The 21,969-nt window shown below is 43.6% G+C and overlaps 1 protein-coding gene across 1 annotated transcript in view; it reads right to left on the bottom strand.

The window, feature by feature from the left end:
• The window catches only part of BEND4 (BEN domain containing 4), a 45,696-nt gene extending 25,194 nt beyond the window's left edge, over window positions 1-20,502 (bottom strand). Inside the window, exons 1-2 of the mRNA XM_006898177.1 lie at window positions 20,004-20,502; window positions 9,207-9,776 (exon numbers count right to left, since the gene is read on the bottom strand). Coding sequence (XP_006898239.1) covers window positions 9,207-9,776; window positions 20,004-20,502 — 1,069 coding nt within the window. The remainder of the gene's footprint in view (window positions 1-9,206; window positions 9,777-20,003) is intronic.
• Window positions 20,503-21,969: the final 1,467 nt, after the last annotated feature.

Here is a 21,969-nt window from a genome sequence, read left to right as displayed (position 1 = left end):
GTTTGGATCATAATAAATTATGGCTAACATGGAAAAGAATCCAGAAAACTTAATTATGCTCACACAAAACCTCTATCTAGACCTAGAAACTATTGTCCCAACAGAGCAAAGTAATACTGTATGGTTTAAAATAATAAAAAACAAAAGGTGTACATTAGTGCTGTATCTTTTCTCCATATCTATTCAATCTGTCTACTGAACAAATTATTTGAGAAGCTCCAGTGTAAGTAGCAGGATGTGCTACCAGGATTGGAAGAAGACTCATCAACAATTTGCATTATGCAGATGACACAACCATGCATGCTGAAACTGAGGAGGACCTGAAGTACTTCCTGCAGAAGATCAATAAGCCTTCAATTGACATCTCAACATCAAGAAGATAAAAATTCTCACCCCTGGACCAATAGGCAACAGCCTGATGGACAGAGAAAAGACTGAAATTATCAATGATTTCATCTTACTTGGATCTACAGCTAACACTCTAGGTACCAGCAGTCAGGAGATCAGGTGTATTGAACAGGAAAATCTGTTCTCAAGGGCCTCGCCAAAGTACTGAGGAACAATGATGTCAGTTTAAAGAGTAAGGTGCACCTGCTTCAAGCCATAGTCTTTTCAATCTCTTGCTACACATCTGAGAGGTGGACAATGAATAAGGATGTCAGAAGAATTAATGCCTTTGAATTGTGGTTCTGGAGAGGAGTACTGACTCTATTCCATGGACTGCCAAAAGAACAGTTATGTCTTGGAGAATGTTCAGGTAGCATGCTCTTTAGAGGTAAGAACAGCAAACATTCATCTGATATACTTTGAGCATGTTGTTAGGAGGGGCTATTCACTGGAAAGGGATATCATGTTTGGTAGGTGGCTGGTCATTCAAAGACAAAAGAGGCTCAAAGGGATGGACTGAAGCAATGGGCTCAAGTATGCCACAGATGATGACGATGGCACAGGACAGGACAGAGTTCAGATCTGTTGTTCACATGGTTGCAACAAATCATATTCGACTTCATGGCACCTAAGAACAACCCTGATGTATGGTTAGGCTTCTTGGTAATGTTAGTGTCCTGTCTCTGTTAAGTTAACTAATATATGTAGATGATATGCCATTCATGAATTGGGATGATAGAAAAAGAATTGATGCCTTTGAGCTGTAGTGCTGGAGAAGAGTGTTGGATACACCATGGACTGCTAGGAGAACAAACAGGTTTGTCCTGGAGAGGGTGAAGCCAGAATGCTCCCTGGAGTCAAGGATTCTGAAGCTTCGTCTGACATACTTTGGGCATGTTGCAAGGAGGGACTGGTCCTTGGAGAGGGACAACATGTACGGGAGAGTGGAGAGACAGCACAGGAGAGGAAGACCTTCGATGAGATAGATCGATTCTGTGACTGAAGTGGTGGGAATGAGTGCGTTTGAGATGGCGAGGTTGGCACAGGATAGAACGGCATTTAGGGCTCTTGTACATAGGGTTGCTATGAGCCACAAGCGACTTGATGGCACATAACAACAACATGTCATTCATGACACTGGGCTAGGAACTGGGATACAAAAATGTCTTTGACTTATTCTCTGTCTTTAAGGACTTCTTCATCTTGTTCATTTTTCACACAATCAGAACATCAGGAGAGGCAGATACGTGTCAATTTCTCACGATAGTGACTCTAACAGTTATGCATGATGCACTATAGAAAGGGATTTATTTTTTTCTGAGAAGAAAATTTTCTCACACAGAAAAGTGTCATCTGAATTGGGCACTAAAGGGTGAATAGAAGTTTCTCAATAGGATTAGAGGAGAGTGGGCTGTTAGATTGGTAACCAGGAATTAAAAAATGGCAGTCATCAGTATGAATAGTCAAAGAGGGATGAAGTTTAAAATTGATCTTAGGAAGTAACAAATGTCCACTGGGGTTAGAACACTTGGTTTACAGTAGGAACTCAGGGCCAGGCCTTAAAAAATGGATAAGAAAAAAATGCTAGTCGTAAAAAAAAAAAAAAAGCTAGTCGTATGAAATCTTATGTGTTTACTAAAAATGTAATCTTTCAAGGGAGAAGGATGGGCAATTTCCTTCTGTGTGATTACTGCCTCTGAAAACCCACTAGAAGATCAGCTATCGTTCGGCTTTGACTCGATGGTAGACAACAACAACAACAACTGAAAATATTACACTTTACTCCACAGACTACATGAAGTTCTTAGAGGTGATTTCATGGATTGAATTGTGTCCTCCAAAATATACGTGTAAAACGATATAATGTGGAAGCTATGAAATGATCCCCCCACAATCTGACAAACAAAATAGCTGTAAAAGGATTAAGGGTGAAATGCAACACCTATTAATTCCACCACTGCTCAAAACTAAAGTAAGGAGACTTTCCATAGGGTGTGGCCTGTAACACCTTTTATTTCACTGGCGGTAACAGAGGAGGGAATCAAGCTGAGATCTGGATCTTCCCTACCATCAGGAGAGAATTACCAGGAGTTGGATGCATCTTTTTTGGACCTGGGACCCTTTTAGAGGAAGCTTCCTGATACCCAGGAAGCACAAGACACAGAGACTCTCCAACCACCACTGGACCTGCAGATGCTGAAATAAAGACTTTCCTCCATAACTGACAGAGAGGGAGAGCCATCCCCCAGACCTGGCACCTTTAACTTGGACTTCTAGCCTCGTAACCTCTAAGAGAATAAAGTTTTTTGTTAAAGTCATACACTTGTGATATCTCTGTTACAGCATCACTAGATAACTAAGAGGCTTTCAGTGGGAAGAAACTGGTTTCTGGGAGAAGAGTTGAGTAGCTACTGCAGGAGGTCAGGATGTGAGATGAAATTTGGCCTCCTCCCACATTTGTCTCTCATCCCCACTGGTTGGGTGAAGCAGAAGGGGGGTGAGAGACAAGGAGGGGAAATTTCTAGAAACCTAAGAGGTGAGATGCAGGAGTTTCAGTGATTGGTTGGATGTAGGAGGCGGGAATTTAGAATTGTGTCTGAGGTTTCTAACTTGGGTGACAAACTGAACATTGACTTGTTTATACGCTAATAATACCATTATAGTAGAAGAATACAAAGATATTAAAATGTATGGCTCATAACAAATTATAGGTAATAGTATGAAGAATGAGAAGTTTACAGAACTTAATTGTGCTCATGTGGAACTTATACACAGACCAAAAAGCAGTTGCTATAACAGAACAAGGGGATATGGCATGGTATCAAATCAGGAAAGATATATTCTCTATCCTTTTACCATACTAATTCAATCTGTACACTGAGAAAATAATCCAAAAAAACCTGGACTGTGAAGAACAATGCAGCATCAGGACTGGAAGAAGATTCACTAACAATCTGTGACACACAAGTGACACAATCTTCTTTGCTGAAAACAGACTAGAATCACTTAGAAATGAAGATCAAAGATTATAGCATTCAGTATGGATAATACCTCAACATCAAGAAATTAGAAATCCTACTGTTCAAGGAAAATGGTACTGCTTAGAAAAAGCTTATCCCAAAATCATATCTAGTTCCTGCTTGAAAAACATAATCTCCTTACATATAAAACCAGAGTATTACTTAACACATTTTGTTTCAAATGCATGGCCAAACATAACAACAGATCTCAGTGGTGTCACTAGAGGATATGGAGATGTGGCTTGAACCAACAGTGTCAGAACAAGTGACCGTAAAATGACAGTCCCTAGGATTTCTGTGCAGTGCAATATGTGGCTGTTGGTACAAGAGGTACTGTTGGACCCAGGGGCTGTGGTGCAGCCAGTATAGGAGTTGGTGGCTGATGGACACTGCGGTCCATGCCTGCTGAGTTCACGGTGTCTATGTGCATTCTGTCTGGTCTAGAATGGGAGGAGATCCCCTGGGAAAATAACATCAAGTGTTACTGTACTGAGTGACTGCAACTTTACTGGTGTCACTGATAGACTCTGCCCACCTCATCACTCAAAGGCCGAGCCTACAGAGTGAGGAGTGGATTGTCGCATGGCCAGCCAGGGTCTGCTCTGCTATTTAATCAAAGACAGGGGTTGAGAGGTGAAGACAACAGAGACAGTCATGCCTCTGTTTGGTACAAGTTTTCACCACGAAGTAACACTTTCAACCTGGTTCCTAAAATGAAAGTCTCCCTCTTGTTGTGTGCCGTTGAGCAGGAACTGACCCACTGCAGCCCCTGTAGTGAGTATTCAGAGCCAGTAAATGGTAAAAGAGAAGACTGCCCATCCTTCTCCCATAGAGCAAGTGGTGGATTTAAACCACTTGTCTTTGGGGTGCACTGTAGCTTCACTCTCTATGATGTCCCCGAGACCATTTTTTAAAAGATTTGTAAAGAATAAACTGACTTTTCTCCTATATTTCTGTGTTTTAGTGTTGACTATTGAAGCAACCATGGTTTTCCATGTGTAAAAACGATTGCTTCACAGAGCGAATTGTCAACAAGGTGGAACGTCTACAGAGGAATAGTCATGACCATTAGCTTCACTCCAATCAATGACATTCCAGAGTCACACAGCATCTGGCCATCAAGAAACTGCTGCATCTGTGTCTTCCTGGGAAATACAGATGGACACCTTGCAACGGTAGGTCATCATCAAGTTATTAGTAAACATTAGTAAACCCTAATGTTTCATGAATACAAGCTTAAATAATGAGAGAAAAAGCACAAATTTGCTTAAAGCATACTTAGGACAAACATCTTGCCAAATATATAGCATTGTGAATCAGAGAGTAATAATTCTGGACATTTGCGTGAGCTATCCTTGCATGCAGACACTCTTAATCACAGATAGGATCAAGGTATGCTGATATCTGGGCTCCTTTGTCTATAGCCCCAAGTGGTTGATAAGTGTTTAAGCAGACAGTTAATCTCTAGGATTTTTTACCACTTATGAAAGAAGAGTACTAGTGGGTGGTTGTTGTGTACTGTTGAGCTGGAACTGGCCCATAGCTGAGCTTCCAGTGGGTTTTCAGAGACAGTTAATTGCATGGGAAGAGACTGTCCATCCTTCTCCCATAGAGCAGCTGGTGACCTCAAATCGTGTGCCTTTGGGATTGCAGCGCAGCTTCTTGCCACTAGGCCACCAAGAGCTCCCTAGTGGGTAAGGATGGAAAATATTGTGCTGGGGTAAAATCTCCAACATGTAGTGCATCAATCACAATTTAAAGAGCTTGTAAATCCCACAAATAGAGATCTGTGATCAGGAAACACAGAGAACTCCAGTTCCACTACATTCTACCTAGCTTCTTTCCTGGAGACAGGTGTCTGGCTTGGAAAAACATCCTGATTCTACATCTAATCCCAAGGCATGCATGCAAAAAAAGAATGCATTTCCTTCAGTTTTTGCTTTTCCTTTCAAGACAACTGGCTTAGTCTAATTTCAAAACGTTCAGAACCAAACACTGAAAGATAGGATGATTTCTGTGTATCTATTTACATATTCATATAAAGTTTTACATATGATACTGTTGATATTGTTGTTAGGTGCTGTCGGATAAGACTCATAGCAGCCTTATGAACAAGAGACTAGGGCCCTGTCCTGTCCTACGCCATTCAGAGGGTTTTCAGAGGCAGTTAATTGCATGGGAGGAGATTGCTGGTAGATTCAAACCATGTACTGCCTTCGGAATTGTAGAGCTGCTTCTTGCCCCAAGGCCACCAGAGCTGTGTGTGTGTGTGTGTGTGTGTGTTTATATTTATATACACTGACCAAATATGCTTTTAAATTTTATGACCAGAATCACAGGTGCTCTATTTTAAGTACATGAACACTATATTTTTTAACAGCATTTAAACTGAGAGGTTTTTTTAAAAACGATGTCAATTTTTCAGAGAACAATGCCAACAACATGAGGTTCTTCTAGAAGTGTGAAAGGCTGGGTACATAAAAGGTCAAGCCAACTAAAGAAAAAAAATATCCATTCTTGCCAAAGGGAAAGTGTGAGGGATGACGAACCACAATTACATTCAGAATGAAGAGACCGAGACTTGGCAGGACTTAGAGAATGGTAAATAATAACTGAGCAGAGTGAGGGATGTTGATTGCGACTGTTATCTGACAAAAACATAATGAATACTGATGTAAATCGTGAGGGAGTTCTGGTGGCTCAGTCTGCAGAATCGTACTGCTAACTGAAAGGCAGTGCCCCTCTCTGGTGGTTCGAATCCACCAGTAGCTCCACAGGAGAAAGATGGACAGTCTCTTCCTGTGTGATTTAGAGCCTCAGAAAACTCACTGAAGGTCAACTGTAAGTTGGTTGTGCCTCAAACGATTCAAGGGCAATGAGAAATGAGATGTAAATCTTGAGAGTAATAGATGTTGTCAACTTTCAGCTGTTCACAATTCATCTTCGTAGCCCCTTTCCTAATCTTGCTAGTCATGTCTGCACCTCTCAATTTGTGAAATCTCTTTCAGGTTCCACTCAGGATTTCTTTAGAAGGAATGAAGACTAAGTTATAACTTGGCAAGTTTTGGACTAAAAGTCCCTGTGTAGGTCAAGCACTTAACACTCAGCTACTGACCAAAAGACTGGTGGTTCAAGCCCACCCAGAGGTACTCTGGAGGAAAGACCTGCCAGTTCTTAACACTGCAGGTTACTTCCTACGTGTATTAACAAATGAGTAGGGGAATGTCATCAGTATTTTTTTCTTTCCATAGCTCATCTGCCAAGCACGGCAGTGGAGATACACAATTTAGGGACAGAACATAAATTCTACTTACATTTTTGTCATCATAAGTAACAAGTATTGGTAATTATATGTTTTCTTTTGTACATAATTGATGAGTATGTAGTAGTCATATGGACTCCATTTATCAATAAGTGTGTAGACTGTTATATGGTCATTAAAAAAAAGTAAACAAGTTGCTAGATTCTTAATCCATGCTGTTCCAAAAATAGCAAAAAGGGTTCACTGCAGACTAGAGATCTTACTATAAAGATTTCTTCAGATCAATCAGCCGAATAACAACAAAAATACACCCAACGCCACTGAGTTGATTCTAACTCACAGTGACCCTACTGGATAAAGTGGAACTGCCTCACAGTGTTTCCACAGGTGTGATCCTTACGGAAGTCGGCTGTCACATCTTATCCCCAAGGAATGACTGGTGTGTTCCAACTGATGACCTCTCAAGGAGGTGCTGCTCCCTGGTGGTCTAGTGGTTAGGATATGGCGCTCTCAAGGAATAGCTGCGCTGTTAACCACTGTGCCACCGGAACTCCTCTTCCATGTCTCTGTTGTTTTTGTTGATGGCCATCAAGTTGAGCACAACTCATAGCTGCCCTATGAACAAAAGACTAGAACTTTGTTATATAACTATCACCATGTCTCTAAGATCATAAAGCTTCCAGAGGCATGTTGTTTTAAGAAGTGGATGCCATTACTATTTTAGAAAACTAGTGTCTTGAAGTACCAGGAAATGCTTCAGGTTTAGCCAGAGACACAGATCATCCTGGGCTGCCTACATTAGTGGTCAGCCTATGGCCTGTTTTAGTTTAATTTCTTATCTCTCAGGGGAACTCTGGCCTTATAGTCCACAGGGAGTTGTGTAGTTAAACCCAAGGTTGCACTTCTCTGGTGGTTTGAATCCAGCAGAGGCTCTGAGGGAGGAAGGGGGGTAATCTTTTCTCATGAAATTTACAGTCTTGAAAAGCCAGCGGGACGCTAGCTGTGAGTTGGTTTCAATTTAACAGTAATGAATGATTTCCTCAGTGGGGAATTTGCATGCTAAACAGACCGTATCTGTTGAAACTTAACAAGTGAAGTGAGGGAAATTAATGAAATTGGAGAAAATAAGAGATACTACTGGCTTAGTACTATCAATTCTGCTTCTGAAATTACAATTAAATTACAAACAAAATGCATATAGTCTGGTGCAACCACTGTGAGTGGCAGTATGATGCTTTCTCAAAAAGTTGGAAATAGAAATACCATTTGACCCAGCAGAGTTCCACTACTGGGAACAGACCCCAAAGAAACCATTACTGCTACCCAGCAGATATATGCACACCCATGTTTACTGCAGCTTTGTTCACAATAGCAAAGAGCTGGGAACAACCCAATTGCCCATCAACAAACGAATGGATAGAAGAGCTCTGGTATATTCACACAATGGAATACTACACTTCATTGAAAAGCAAGGAACTCATGAAATATACAAAATGGGAGACCCTGGAGGATATCACGCTGAGTGAAATATCTTGATCACAGAGGGACAAATGCTGCACAGTGCCACTGTTGTAAGAGGGACTGACATCAGGATTGGGGGGAAACTAAGAGCGGATAAATGATGTATATTGCACTGAAATAGATAAGGGAGAGAACTGTTTAAGAGGAATATATGACTAGGTATTATTGCCATGACAAGAGTCCAGCGTGAAAGCTGCATAGTGAAGTGGACTGGGGGTGAGGGGGATGTGTGTAACATTGAAAGAAATTTTTTTTTACTTTTCAAAGAGGAAAGTGAACTGGGGGGAGGGGTGGTCAGGGAGGAAAGTGTGTAACAATGAATGAAATGAATGGAAATCCAAAGTCTCTGTAAACTTTCATTAAAATAAAAAAAAAGTTTAAAAAGTAAAAAATAAATGTGTATGGTCAAGTCTTTAACATACAAAGGTTATTTTAAAGGAACAGGACAACTTATTGAAGACAACTGAGGCCTGCTCACTTGGCTAATTTCAATCTCACCGCACCACATCCAGGAGCTGCTTTTACACTGACAGAGACATCACTTAATAGGACTAGGATCTTTAGGGAGTCCTCAGGTGGTATAAACAGTTTATGTGTGCACTTGTTAATGGAAAGGCCACCAGTTGGGAGTTCACCCAGAGGCCTGGTGGGAGTAGGGCCTGGTGATCTACTTCTGAAAACCAGTCACTGAAAATCCTACAGAGTGCAGCTTTCTACTCTGACATACATGGGGTCACCAGGAATGGGAATCCACTCCGTGGCAACTGGATTTTTTTTTTGTTAGATGGTCTTCAAGTCTATGCCCAAGAACCCTACAGCTTAAACTAAGCAAGGAAAAGCTAGGCAGATCATGAAGTCGTCCCAAATGGCCCAGGGCAGGCAGATTTCTCACAGACACCTGTTTTCCGAGTCCCTCCACACTGCTGAGTCCTTGAAAGCCTCGATGCATGCACACATACGAGACAAGTGTAAGGAAGAAAGTTATAGTTGGCTTAACAAATTATGTGGCGGGATACCTGGGATACTCTCTAATTTCCTTCTCAGCTCTTCGTTTTCTTGTTGCAGGGAAATAACTTCCTGTTCCAGCTCCTGGCACCGGGGACAATAGCCTTCCTCTTCTTCCTCCTCCTCCTCTTCCGGCAGTGTGGAAGAGGATGGGTGGCCATGGGACTCTGACGTTGCCGGGGAGGTCCAGCCGCCTAGTGTATGCACGGGGGAAGTGGACAGAGGATCCACATCAGCCAGGTGCCCGTACTCACTGACTGAGGAGGTGTTCGGAGTCGGGAAGCTCCCCGAGAGCAAGTAATTTTGTAGAGAGTCAGTGAAAACCCTCAAGAAGGCCGAAGTCTGTTGTTTCCTCTGCATATATTGCATTTCTACGTCTACATTGTCTGAGGTCTGGCTGTGGACTCCTTTCCCGATGTGGCACTGCTCCTGCCTGTCGCTGTAACTCGAGCCTTCCTGCTTTACGCAAGAAATCATGGATTGAGAATGATGGTTGGAGTCCAGGAGCTTCCCTCCACAATTTAGGAGGCTGAGAACTCGGCTGCACTGCTGGGCAAAGGCATCCAGGATCATGCGACTCTCTGAAAGAAATGAAAAGACACATCAGAGACAGCCAGCCATAGATGAGGGTACGAAGAGATCCTCACTTCTTACGAGGTTAACAGCTGAGAATGCGGAAACATGCATTTCCATCCTGTGATACACCCAAGTGACACTGTTCAGTCTACTGTCAATAGTTCTGCAGTGGGTAGGGTATCTGATGAGTCACCCCCACTCCCTCACTCTGGAAGTGGCTGGACGGAGCCCTGACTGACCCGCACAGGTCCACACTCGCCCCTCTGGCTTCATTAATATCCTTACTCTAATGAATTGAGCCAGCCACTGCAGACTCAATTCCTCATTGATAGGAGGACTTAGAGCAATCATTACTTCTATTTCTGGAGTGCCCTCATGCCCTTGCTATTAATCAGCTGATACAATCCCTGCTGAGAGTACCGTTGCTCCCAAATGCAAACTGGAGAAGAGAGAGATTTAAATCTTTTTGAGGAGTCTCTCAGGCGTCCAAGGTAACCAGCAGAGACCCTGTAAGTCAAAGGGTAGCCACAAAGTAACACTGTGTCATTCAACATCTTTGTTCCATTATCCCTCTAACTTAATTTTCATTTATCTGCAAACTTGGAATGTTTAGGTTGATCTATAGCAGCATCATTAAATTGCCAAAGCTTCTCTATAAAGGTATGCAGTTGTGGGTGCTGAACTGAGTGCACATATGTGAATTCTAAAGCACACTGTCGATCAGAGAAACCTAAAAGGCAACAGGAAGTAACCAATTCATTGCCAATAAAACCCAACAAAAGCTCATAAAAGTGACAGGAGAATTCCACTCTGTCAGTAGAAGGGTCATATAAACTTCACACAGGAAGCGTGCAGACTGGTTGTTCATAGGGTCTCCATGAGTCATACTCGACCCAACAGCGTCTAATAACAACAACAACTGAACATCATAAAGTAGATTCTCTGCTTTGCTAGACATGATCCAGAATTATCGTTGTTGGGGGATATTGGGTGTTTTTTTTTACCCATTTTTTTAAAGTTTATAAATCATATTGGTTCTCATTCAATTATTCAGACATTTGGTTTTATAATATTAATTACAACTGAATAATGCACTTTAGTTATAATGTCTCATCAAACCCTTATTACCTATTGCCTTTTCCTTCACCCAACTTTATAAATTTTTGCTCCCTTCTCTCTTCGTACTCATCCCTATGAACCTTGCACAATTATCTGTGGAAACCTTTCCTGGTCTTTTTCATAATTGACCCTTTGTGACTGGCTCATGTCTCTCATCATAATTTGTTCTAGTTTCAACACGTTGTATTGTATTTCACAAATTCCTATTCTGTAGTGATGCATAACACTGTGGAATAGACTTCTCATTTTGTTTCTCTTCTATTCAGACCAACCACAACAAATAATCTGGATTTTATGTTGTTTACCACTGAGTTGGAACCAACTAGCCCTTCACTGACCTTCCAGTAGGTTTTCATAGACAATTAATTTTATGAGAGGAGACTGCTCATCTTTTTCCCATAGAGCCACTGGTGGATTCAAATCATGTGCCTTTGGGCTGGCAGAGAAACTCTTTAGCATTTGTTGTTGTTGTTGCTGTTAGGTACCACAGAGTTGAGTATGACTCATAGTGACCCTATGAACAAAAGATCTGAACCCTGTTCTGTCCTATGTCATCCTCACACTTCCTGACACACAAGAGCCACTGCAGCAATCACTGTGTCAATACACCTGGTTGAGGGTCTTCCTTTCCTTCACTGACCCTCCACCCTTCCTAACATAATGTCCCTCTCCAAGGAACAGCACCTCCTAGCAATCACCTCATCGTTCTTGCCTCCAAAGAGTATTCCTGCTGTACCCTCTCCAAGACATATCTGTTCATTCTCTTGGCCATCAATGGGATGTTCAGTGCTCTTCAACACCACAGCTCAAAGGAGTCAATTCTTTTTCTGTCATTCTTATTTACTGTCCAGGTCTCGGATGCATAGCTAGTAATTAGAAAGACTATGGCCTGAATCAAATGACATCACTATTCTTCAATAATTTGGAGACGTCCCTAATTGCAGTTTTTCCCAGTCTCCTTATTTCCCGAGTGCTGGTACCAAGGGTGTTAATTGTGGATCCAAGCAAGATGAAGGTGTTGACAGTTTCAATCTCCTCTCCATCCGTCATGACACTGCCTATTGGTTCCAAGGGTAAGAATCTTTCTTTTCTTGATATTAAAACACAATCCATGCTGAAGGCTGCATTCCTTGATCTTCTGCAACCTCACTTTCAGCGAATAATGTTGTGTCGTCTGTATAATGCTAGTTATTGATGAGCCTCCCTCCAATCCTTATGCCACATTCACCAGGTATCAGTAATTACTTATGACAGAAAAGTAAATAGCTTCCTGTTTGTTTTGAAAATCTTGACTAGTTTTATTTTTCTGGGGGGAAAAATCTTTCAAAATAAAGAATGGTTCTATGGTTACAGGCTTCCAAGGGAACAAAGAGCCAGGAGAGTTGTACTAAGAATTACTGAGGAAATTCAGATTATATTGTAATGAAAGCACAATTCAGAAATCTCCATGCAGTACTCAATGTTCCATTGTGTTTCTTCCTAACTATTCTTTCCTGGTGCAACTGACGGACGAGGGGCTCCAGTTCTTCCTTCTTCACTATTTTATTAGGATAAACAGGCACACCTCATTTTGTTGTGTTTCCATTTATCACATAGTGCATGCTTTTTACAAATTGAAGGTTTGGGATAACCCTGTGAGATAATCTTTTAGAACCATTTGTCCAATAGCATGGGCTCACTTCCTACCTCTGTGTTAGATTTTGGTAATTCTCACACTATTTCAAACTTTATGCATAATGCTACTGCACACTTAGCAAATTACAGTGTAGTAGAAGCCTAACTTTCATATACATGGGGAAACCACAAAAACAAATTACATGACTTGCTTTATTGTGATACTTGTTTTTGAGCTGGTGTGGAATTGAACCTGCATTATCTGCCTTGTGTGCTCTTATAAAGTCCTTAAGTCATAGCCTGGCACATATGATAGGAGCACTCCACAGATCTCCCAAGCCTAAAGAATGCAACATCTTTAACCTCTCTCACCAAATCAGAACCCAGAAAGGCCAGTTCAGGAAAGGATGATCCTAGACCGAGGCCAGTGACCACTGACTGGGGTTTGAGTGCCAGCGCATTGCCTTAAGAGACACCCTGAATGCATGAGTGGACTCAGATCCGTAATGATTCCTAACTTTTAGCATTTGTGGATGTAATTGGCTAGGATGGTACGACTCTGCTGGGTAGGAGGGGAGTATTTTTCTCTATGGGATTGAACTTTTTCACTTCTAGGTTCAGTGCTCCCTTAGGAGGGAGTCCTGATGAGGAGCTGTGCTGGGTGCAGTTGCACTGCAAACCCAAAAGCTGTGCAGCTCTGCTGGTTTAATCCACTAGCGGTTCCTTGGGAGAAATGCCGGCCACCTCCTCCCATGGGATGATAGCCTCAGAAACCCAGCTAAGAGTTCGTTCTGACTCCCTGACGTGGGAAAATGAGGATCCCCCCCCCCAAGACTACCTCTCTCCATAGAGAGGTACGCAAGACACGCAAGAGATTCTCTGCTTAAACTACCTCTGTAATGGCTTCTTTGGGTGCAGTTTCTTCATGATGTCTGGGGAGAGCAGTTCATCTGTGTGTATGATGAAAGGCTCTTCCTGGTACAGGATGGGAAGTACTTGGAGTCAAATTAATAAAATTCTTGTCTCTCTTACGGGGATACCTGCTTTGCTTCCCTGTCAGTGTACTTTAAACACATCCACCAACCATCCACCAATGGAGAACTGCATTTTACGGTAATGCTGAACGAGTTTCAGTAACAGACCCAGGCTAAGCCCAGGAAGGAAGGCTTGGAGATCTAATTGTAAAAATCAGCTAGTGAAAACTCTACGGATCATAACTATCAAGAGTTGGAAGCTGACATGATGGTAGCTATCAAGAACAACCACCATGGGGGGTAGGGTTGGGAGGGGTGAAAAGTGCAACAATGAATGAATGGAAATCCAAAGTCTCTAAATGTTCATTGAAATTAATAAAAAAATTAAAAAAAAAAAAGAAAAACCATCTCATCTGGACCCTCCCGCGAGTTTTCAGAGACTGTAAACTGCACAGGAAGAGAATACCTGTCTTCCTCTGTCAGAGCAGTTGGTAGAATCGAACCACCTGCCTTTAGTTTGGTAGTACATCTCTTTACCCCAAGCCACCAGAGCTCCCTCATAGTAGTAACAGTGGAAAATAAAGCCAAGGTAAGGGAGGTTGTGACTAGCTTTGTTTTTTCCATTTCTGAACAATCTAAAAATGCAAGTTAAACCTGGTCTTCCGGGTCACTGGGAAGGTGTATTTGTCAGGGTAGGTGAGTAAAACAGATTTTATTTACAAGTTAGTTACTCACTGCTGTTGAACTGGAGCCGACAGCTGACCCTCCACCTGGTTTCCGAGGTTGTAAACAACAACCTAGTGAGATTACCCATCTTTTCCTAGCAGTGACACTGGTGGAATTGAACTCCACTATGGAGGTGTGGACTTCGGGCTAGCAGCAAAACAAAGGGCACAGGGACCTGCATTTGTACTTCTGTCTGGAATCCTACAACTGTGAAGAACTGAACAGTTTGCACACGAGTGGTTACATTACAAGATGCAAAAATAGTTTCAGGTTAGAAACATCCATGATTGATGGACACAGAACTCAGATGAAGAAGTAGCCATGATAAAGTCAACGTGTGGAAAAGGCTGAAAGAGGACATGGATGTGTGTAGAAACATTTACACATTGAAGACTGGCATTCACAGCCTCCCTCATGTAGTGGAAGGGGAGACAATGATTCAAATGAAAATTAAAAGGAAGAAGACTCAAAGTATTTGGCTTTTTTTTTTTAGTGTTTCAAACCAAATAAACAAGAAATAAAGCAGCTGACCTTTACAACTGTTGAGACTAAAGAAGCTACATTCTTATTTCTTTACTTCCTGGTTTGTGTTCTTTTATTAGTAAAAATCAAAGGACAATATTGATTGAGAATTTTCAATTCTAGCACAAAAGCTGTTTTCATTCGTCCTAATCCTATAATCCCATTCTAAATCTGAAGTTGTATTTACTGTTTGCATTTTAATCAGCATAGTCCCAATTGATTTACAGAGGATATACCTTTAACGTAACCTTGACAAAAAGGGGTGGAATATGAAGGGAAATGCTAAAACTGAATTGCTTAAAAAGAACTGATAGTATATATAAGTTCAATGTCCTAACGAACATTCAGTATTTTTAATCACATTGATAAATCATATTATAGATTTTTAAGGGAGGAAAAAGTCTGACTTAGGGACAAGCATGATTTGTTTTCTTAATTGAAGGATAAACTCATAACATACTGAGAAAAAAATCGTTATGTTATATAGTACGTTAGGAACATAATGTATTAAAGTGCAGTCAGAATATGAGGACAGCTACAATGATAAGTTTTTGCCTGCATTTTTAATATGCTCCATTCTGAATCTGTTCTCAGATTCATGCACAAATAACAACTATAACCCTTAAAATTTAATCTCTCCCTCTCTCAACATCTTGAAGTATCTGAATGGTATTTTAGCATCTATGCAAGGAAGGGTGTGATGAGAAATCTTCCTATTACTCTTAGTAGAAAACAGCAAATCTTTGCACTTAATACATACTGCAGTCAGTAACGCTTTAGCTTCCCAGACAGATATAATTAAAAATGCAAGTACTGTGTGATATCCATTATCACTAAAGACATGGGGAAAAGTTCTGTTTCCATATGAACACAACTGAATGGCCACTGATCCATGATTCTTAATTGAGCAAACTGTGAACTTGTATTTTGATTGCCCCCCCTCCCAAACTGTTTTGTGGGGTTTTTCCTCCTTCTTCTTGCTCCCTGGTCAACCAACAGAATATTCCACTTGAGCGATGGCAGGGAAGGACAAAGTCAACAGTTTACAAAACTCATGTACTTTATTCCTAACTCCCTTAAGACGAAATGCTATCAAATGACAATAAATCATCACCAAACTGACCACTTCTAATTTATTTTGTTATATTGTGTTGGGAGATAAAATCATGCTACAAATTGTGCCTAGTCTGACTTCAGAATCTGGAGCTATGATTATTTTTTTAATTAAAAAAATAATTTCTACACATTCTTCTGAATTTAAGTGGTTTAAACCATTCTCTATCTGATAACTGATTAAGAAGAGGGATGGGGACTTTGCAATCAAACGCCAGCTCCCTACTTTAACATCCTTCTTTGTAAGTAAAGCCTTGAATGGATCTGCCCATCACAGCATATCCCCACGAGTATTCTGTTTCTATGAAGGAGATCACAGTAGTCGAGATTAGTAGTAACCTTTTGATTTTAGCCCACCGAAGGGTGAAATGTATTAATATTAAAAATGCAGCAGAATTTTTTGTGACCTACTCTCATAGATCCATATATTACGTCTCTCAAAAGATTTTCCAATTAGTTCAAAAGAGGTGATTTCCTTAAAATGAGAATTTCACTTCTTTTTAAGACAAGACTTCATGACACAGAAAATAGAAGTTAGAGAAAAAAAGCACCTTTAGAAGCATCAGCCTTGTCTTCAATCAGTGAACTGTCTTTTCTTAAAAGGAAAAAAAAATGCCATCCAATTTCTTTTTTTCATAATGGCAAACATCAACACAGCAAAACAGGATGCAATTTTTCTAAATAAATAAATCAATGATGTGTCAAAAATTAACAGATGAGTTAATATACTCGGTGCTATCAAAACCAGATGGTGCTTCCTAATATTCATCCTGCTCAGTCAATCCCTGAATATTTTCTGGACCATCGGTATATAAAATAGGATGCTGCTATTTGTGATGGCAAACAAAAGCAATCATGCCTGCCAAGCACATACTATAACAGGCAGCATTTCAGCTCTGCTAGACAGAAAGTAATTAGAATGCTTTTAATGTCCAAAAGAATGATGCTGATAGGCTGCCACAGATGTGTAGATTTATGAATATTTATATGGTGGTTTATAGCTGACACTTTTATCAGTTGAAGAAGATAAAATATCTGCCTGACTCAAAAGCTTGACAGTCAGGTTAATAAAATCTCATTAAAGAGAATGACCTATGCAATTATATAGGATTTATTGTAATTCATTTTTGATTGTACTCTGCTTAAAGATGCAATTTCCCATTTCCTGATGCCAAATTTAGGCTGCATATCAAGATCTACGTGGGTTTTAACTCTAAGCCTCCCACAGAGGAAAAATATGCCTTTAAAACCAAAGTATATTACCCCTTTTAAGGAAAATTATACTCTTCTTGAGATTTCCTAAGAATGTTGAAAAATCCATTTTTAATCATGTATTTCTTTTTTCAATGGTTTATGGCCCTATGTGCCAAATAAGATTCACTTCAACCTTTTCCATCATTTCACTGGTTTTACTATGGTCATTCAGTTAAAGTCTTCCATCCTTAACTTATTTCACCACTTTGACGTTCTGACTTCAGTTTCCTAAATGGCACATTGGTGAGGGTGCCATAGGCAAACCACCTCCACCACCACCAGCAGCTAGAATACCTAAGGGGCCCTCTGTTCATACACATGTGCTCATTGGTTCAAAGTGGAACCACTAGCTTCTCAAGGAACCAATCAGCTCTTCAGGAGACTGTTCTTCTGATGGCTACTTATTACTGTGTTAACATGAGGCTGATTTTATGATTGCAATTTCTGATGTTTAATACATACTGTGTGGTCTCTTTCCACCCTCACCCTGGATCCCTTTCACTGCTTCATGGAAGAAACCTACCATCCAGTTTCCATCTTTCCAATAAGTACAGTCTTCCTGCATTTGATGGTATCAAGCTTGACTTCTAAGCTATGACTTCTCTTAAAAAAACAAAAACAAGATTACGAAGTAGTAGCAACAAGGGGACCAACAAAGCTCTTTTTACTCCTTTAAGATTAATGACTTTATGCTTTCTACCTGGACACAGACACAAAGAAACCCCAAAGAAGATACCAGAAGAAACACTAAAAAGAAATACACAAAAATAAAACATGGGTGGGGGATGACGATGACTCTACAGTGATTAAAAACAGGAGGAAGAGACAAACTGATAAAGTAAGAGGGACCCACTGTGCTGCCATCCTGAAGGCACACGGTTCAAATCCACCAGATGCTCCGCTGGAGAAGGAGGGACAATCTCTTCCTGTGCCAGGTGGATCCGAATCAACGGTGCACAGCAAGGAAAAATAAAGCAAAAGAAAAAAAAAGCAAGAGGAAGGAACCATGGAACACACACAAGAAGTAACAAGAAAGGAAAAGTAGCAAGGAAAAGAAAAATTGAACCTCTGGCTAAAAATGGACAAGGAGAAGCAGATGTAGAGCATATAAACAGAAAATAAGACTGAAAGGCAATCAGCAAAGATTGGGAAAGACAGCAAGATGGAAGGCAAGTATCTTAAGATATCAAAGCCTAATCTCAACAAGTAAAGACAGGAGAGTGGGGGTGGGGTGTGGGAAACAAACCAACCACCAACAGTGAGCATGATGCAGCGGAGATCAGGAACAGGAGGCAGAACAATACGGAAAATGGGAGGACTGGCAATTCCAGAAGACATAAAAATCAAGATGCCCTACAGATGGTGAACAAACCTGAGCAGGAGCAGTACAGAGCAAGCAAGACCCCAAGCCTTCTTAGGAAGTGGGGTGCTGGGAAAACTAGAAAGAAAAAGAAAGGAAAAGGGAAGTAAATGAGTGGCCTAACAATGACCTGTAAAACCAAAATCGAGTACTGGGCCAAGAACAACTGAAGAAAACCCATAAACAGTGAGGCCCACTTAGGAACCTCACTCCCAGACATCAAACATCTCCAAATCGGTGAGGGATGTGACAGAACAAGTCTTCACTCTAACCTGTAATTAGATTTTCTTTCTCAAAAGCAATCCTTCATGTGTCAAAATATTGACAAACAACAGAACATTAGCTTAGGCATCTATAACTCATTTAAAGACAATGCTCTTACATTTTCATTAGAAAAAAGGGACTTCGGATTTACTGTTTCAGAGAAATTGGGGTGGGGGGGGGCTCCAAAGTGCCACACAAGGCCTGAGCAGGAACTTTTTGTTCTAATGAGTGAAATGAACGTGTCTGCGGATCCCGGGGCTCCTTAGGCTGTGGCCTGGCCACAGTCCTTCTCCTTGCAGCCAACGGGCTGGAGAACTGGCTTTCTCTAGGGGCCGCCTGCGGGCTCCAGGGGAGAGACGTCCCTAGGATGTAGGGATGAGATGTTTCCAGAAGGGCAGGTCCCCTGCGGAGAGGAAGTCATTGTCGCAAAGGGAGGTGGGGCTTGCGCGTCAGGGTCTGGGACTCTCGAAGCTTGGAGGTCAGGGGGAGGGAGAGCCAAGTCCCTTGGCTTCCAAGTACACCGCTAGGCTACCTCGAGAGTGGTGCTGCGGAGGAGACAAGTGAAGTAAGCCCACCGGTTAAGACGAAGGGGTGGATGGGACTACACACTGTGAAGAAAGACATTAAAAACAAACAAACAAAACCCCAAGGCCAGCGCACGCGGGAGCAAGCACAGAAGTGCACATTAAAAGCAAAGGAAAACACACACAGCGCGGCACCAGCAAGCCTGAGAGCAGTGGGCAGGGCACGAGCGCATCAAGGAGAGGGGCAAAGGAGCAAAAATAAACTAAAAAGACCGGAAAGCAATGAATGAAAAAGGATGAAGAAGAAATAAAGGAAAAGTGGGAGAGAAAAGTAAATAAAGCAGTGGAGGTTAAAGGGGAGGATGTCCCTAGCTTTTCAAAGAGACGCTGAACACCTTGCACACCCCTGGGCATGCGCTCCCCCACCCAGGTCCGCGGCCTGGGCGCCGGCGCCACCGCGCGTCCTGGGCGCCCATCCGAACCGCAGAGCCACCTGTTAGGAGGCGCGCGTCCCGTCGGAGGCTCGGGACGCGGCGGCGGCGGCGAGAGAGTCCTTCAGAAGTTGCTGCCTGCGCGCAGGGCGCACGGCCAGGCTTCCGAGATGCGCTCCGACGGCCCGCGTCCCTCCGCCCGGTGCGCGCGCCCCTCTCCGGAGCCGGACGCGTGAGAGCGAGCCCTCGGCCCATTCCAGCCTCTCCTCCTCCTGCACCTCCCCGCCCCTCGGCCGCGCCGGGAAGTAAAGTTACGTCCAAGAGTTGGTACCTGTGCTCAGCTCCAGGCTGCCGCCGCCGTCGCTGCCCGCGCCGCCGCTTCCCACTGCCGCCACCGGGCCCGGGCCGTACCTGACCACGGCGGCGAAGGACGACGACGACGACGACGAGGCGGCGGGGGAGGCGGGCGGCGGCGCCGGAGTCCTCAGGTGGCCCTGGGACGCGGCAGGCGTGCAGGACGGCGACGACGACGAGGCGGCGGCCCGGCCGGGCCCCGCGGGGAAGGAGCCCTGCGCCTGGAACTGCTGCTGCTGCTGCTGCGGCGGCGGCTCGCTGCTGCTGATGGAGACCGGGGCGTGCGGCGCGAAGGGCGGCGGGGGCGGCGGGGGCGCCCGGACGTGCGGCAGCTCCACCAGGGTGGGTCTCTCGTAGCGTTTGACCAGAGCCGGTCTCTTGCCCGGGAAGGTCTTGAGGACACTGTAGGGGCTGCGCTGCTTGTAGATTTTGGGGACGCTGGGCCCCTCCTCTGCCGGCTGCATCTCCTCCTCCATCCTGTGCCTCGGCGCCGGGGGCCCCCTAGGCGCGCCCCCTCCCCGCCGGGCGCCGGGTCCGAGGGTGCCGCCGCCGCTGCCCGAGTGCGCGCGTGTGGGAGGGTGTGTGTCTGTGCCGTGGCCGCCGCCGCCGCCTGTCGCTGAGGCTGGCACCACCGAAACCCCGCGCGGGGGGCTGCCGCCCAAGCGCTGATTGACAGGCCGCCTCGCCAATGCCTGGAGGGAGAAAGGAGGTAAAGAGCAAGTGTTTAGGGTAATAGCTGCTAATGATAATAGGGGTCGGGGGCGGGGCCTGGCGCCGCCGGCGGCCGCCGAGTCTGCCCGTCAGGTCTGAGCGTTGGGCGGGGGGCCGGGGGAGGCGGGAGCCGGGACAGGGCGCCCCCACTACAAGTGGAAGGGGTGGTGACCAGGGCACCAGCCAGGGGAGAAGTGACTGCACGGCTTTGCTCAAAAAGACTTTGCTGTTTGAACTTTAGGTTTTTACTCCTACAGACAGTGTGTTCAGCTTCGGAGCGGGCCGGGCTTATGGTGACCCCTGACTGACCTCAGACTCGGGTTTGCACGCCAGCGGTGGTGGCTGTTAAGTCGAGGGTAGGGTGGTGAGGGTGCGTTTACGTATGAAGAAGGATTGCAGCGAGTTCTGCTCCCCTAACCTCTGCCAAAATCGGCTTAGTTGAGGACCGGTGTTTGCGCCTTTGGGCTCGACCCTTACCAAGCGGGTGTCTTCGGAACTCGCGTTGGACGTTCCCATTATTTGGTTCGTTTCCTCATGAAGTCCATGAGAAAGCGCGTAACTTCCTTATCATCATCCTTCTGCACGTGAGAAAACCGAGGTGTCAGGTGTTTGAAGGGACTTGCCCCAAATCAGACACTCGAAAGTGTGTGTCAGCTTGATTCCATCCCTCCCTCCTTCCTTCCTTCCTCCCTCCCTCCCTCCTTCTTTCCCTCCCTCCCTCCATCCATATCAGAATTCAAAGCCTCAATTCTCATAGACAGTTCTCCTTGCAAACAGAGGGGCATGTGACCTGACATCTGTCCTTTGGAATGGTGATAGGGTACTTCTAACCATGTCATTTTACACCTAAGAAAACAAACTTAAAATCCACCAGTTGCCTGTAATTTGACTTGGACTCATGGCCCCTCTGTCAGTGTTGGAGCTGAACTGTGCCCTTTCAGCGGCTGATTTCAGAGGGTGATCCCAGAATTTTCTTCCAGAGCACTCTTAATGCCCAGTCTGTTAACAGTCAAGCATATTAAGTATTTGCACAACTCAGACACTCCATTATGTGTGTGTACGTGTATATGTACTGGCAAGATGAGAGCTGTCTGAACAAAAAACCAAACCCAAAACTCACATCGTACAAGATCCATTTAGTGGCTCCCTGGATCTGGTGCCACCAAACTAAGATTTCTGGAGCACACTGACGTTAATAGTTGTTTGCAGGAGAGAGAAGAGTTTCACTGGTT

Source organism: Elephantulus edwardii, unplaced genomic scaffold, assembly GCF_000299155.1.
Source record: "Elephantulus edwardii isolate Elephantulus edwardi_28Jun2011 unplaced genomic scaffold, EleEdw1.0 scaffold00222, whole genome shotgun sequence".
Classification (NCBI taxonomy): Eukaryota; Metazoa; Chordata; class Mammalia; order Macroscelidea; family Macroscelididae; genus Elephantulus; species Elephantulus edwardii.
The sequence above is the reverse complement of the archived record's forward strand: the minus strand, read 5'-3'. Positions and strand labels throughout refer to the sequence as shown.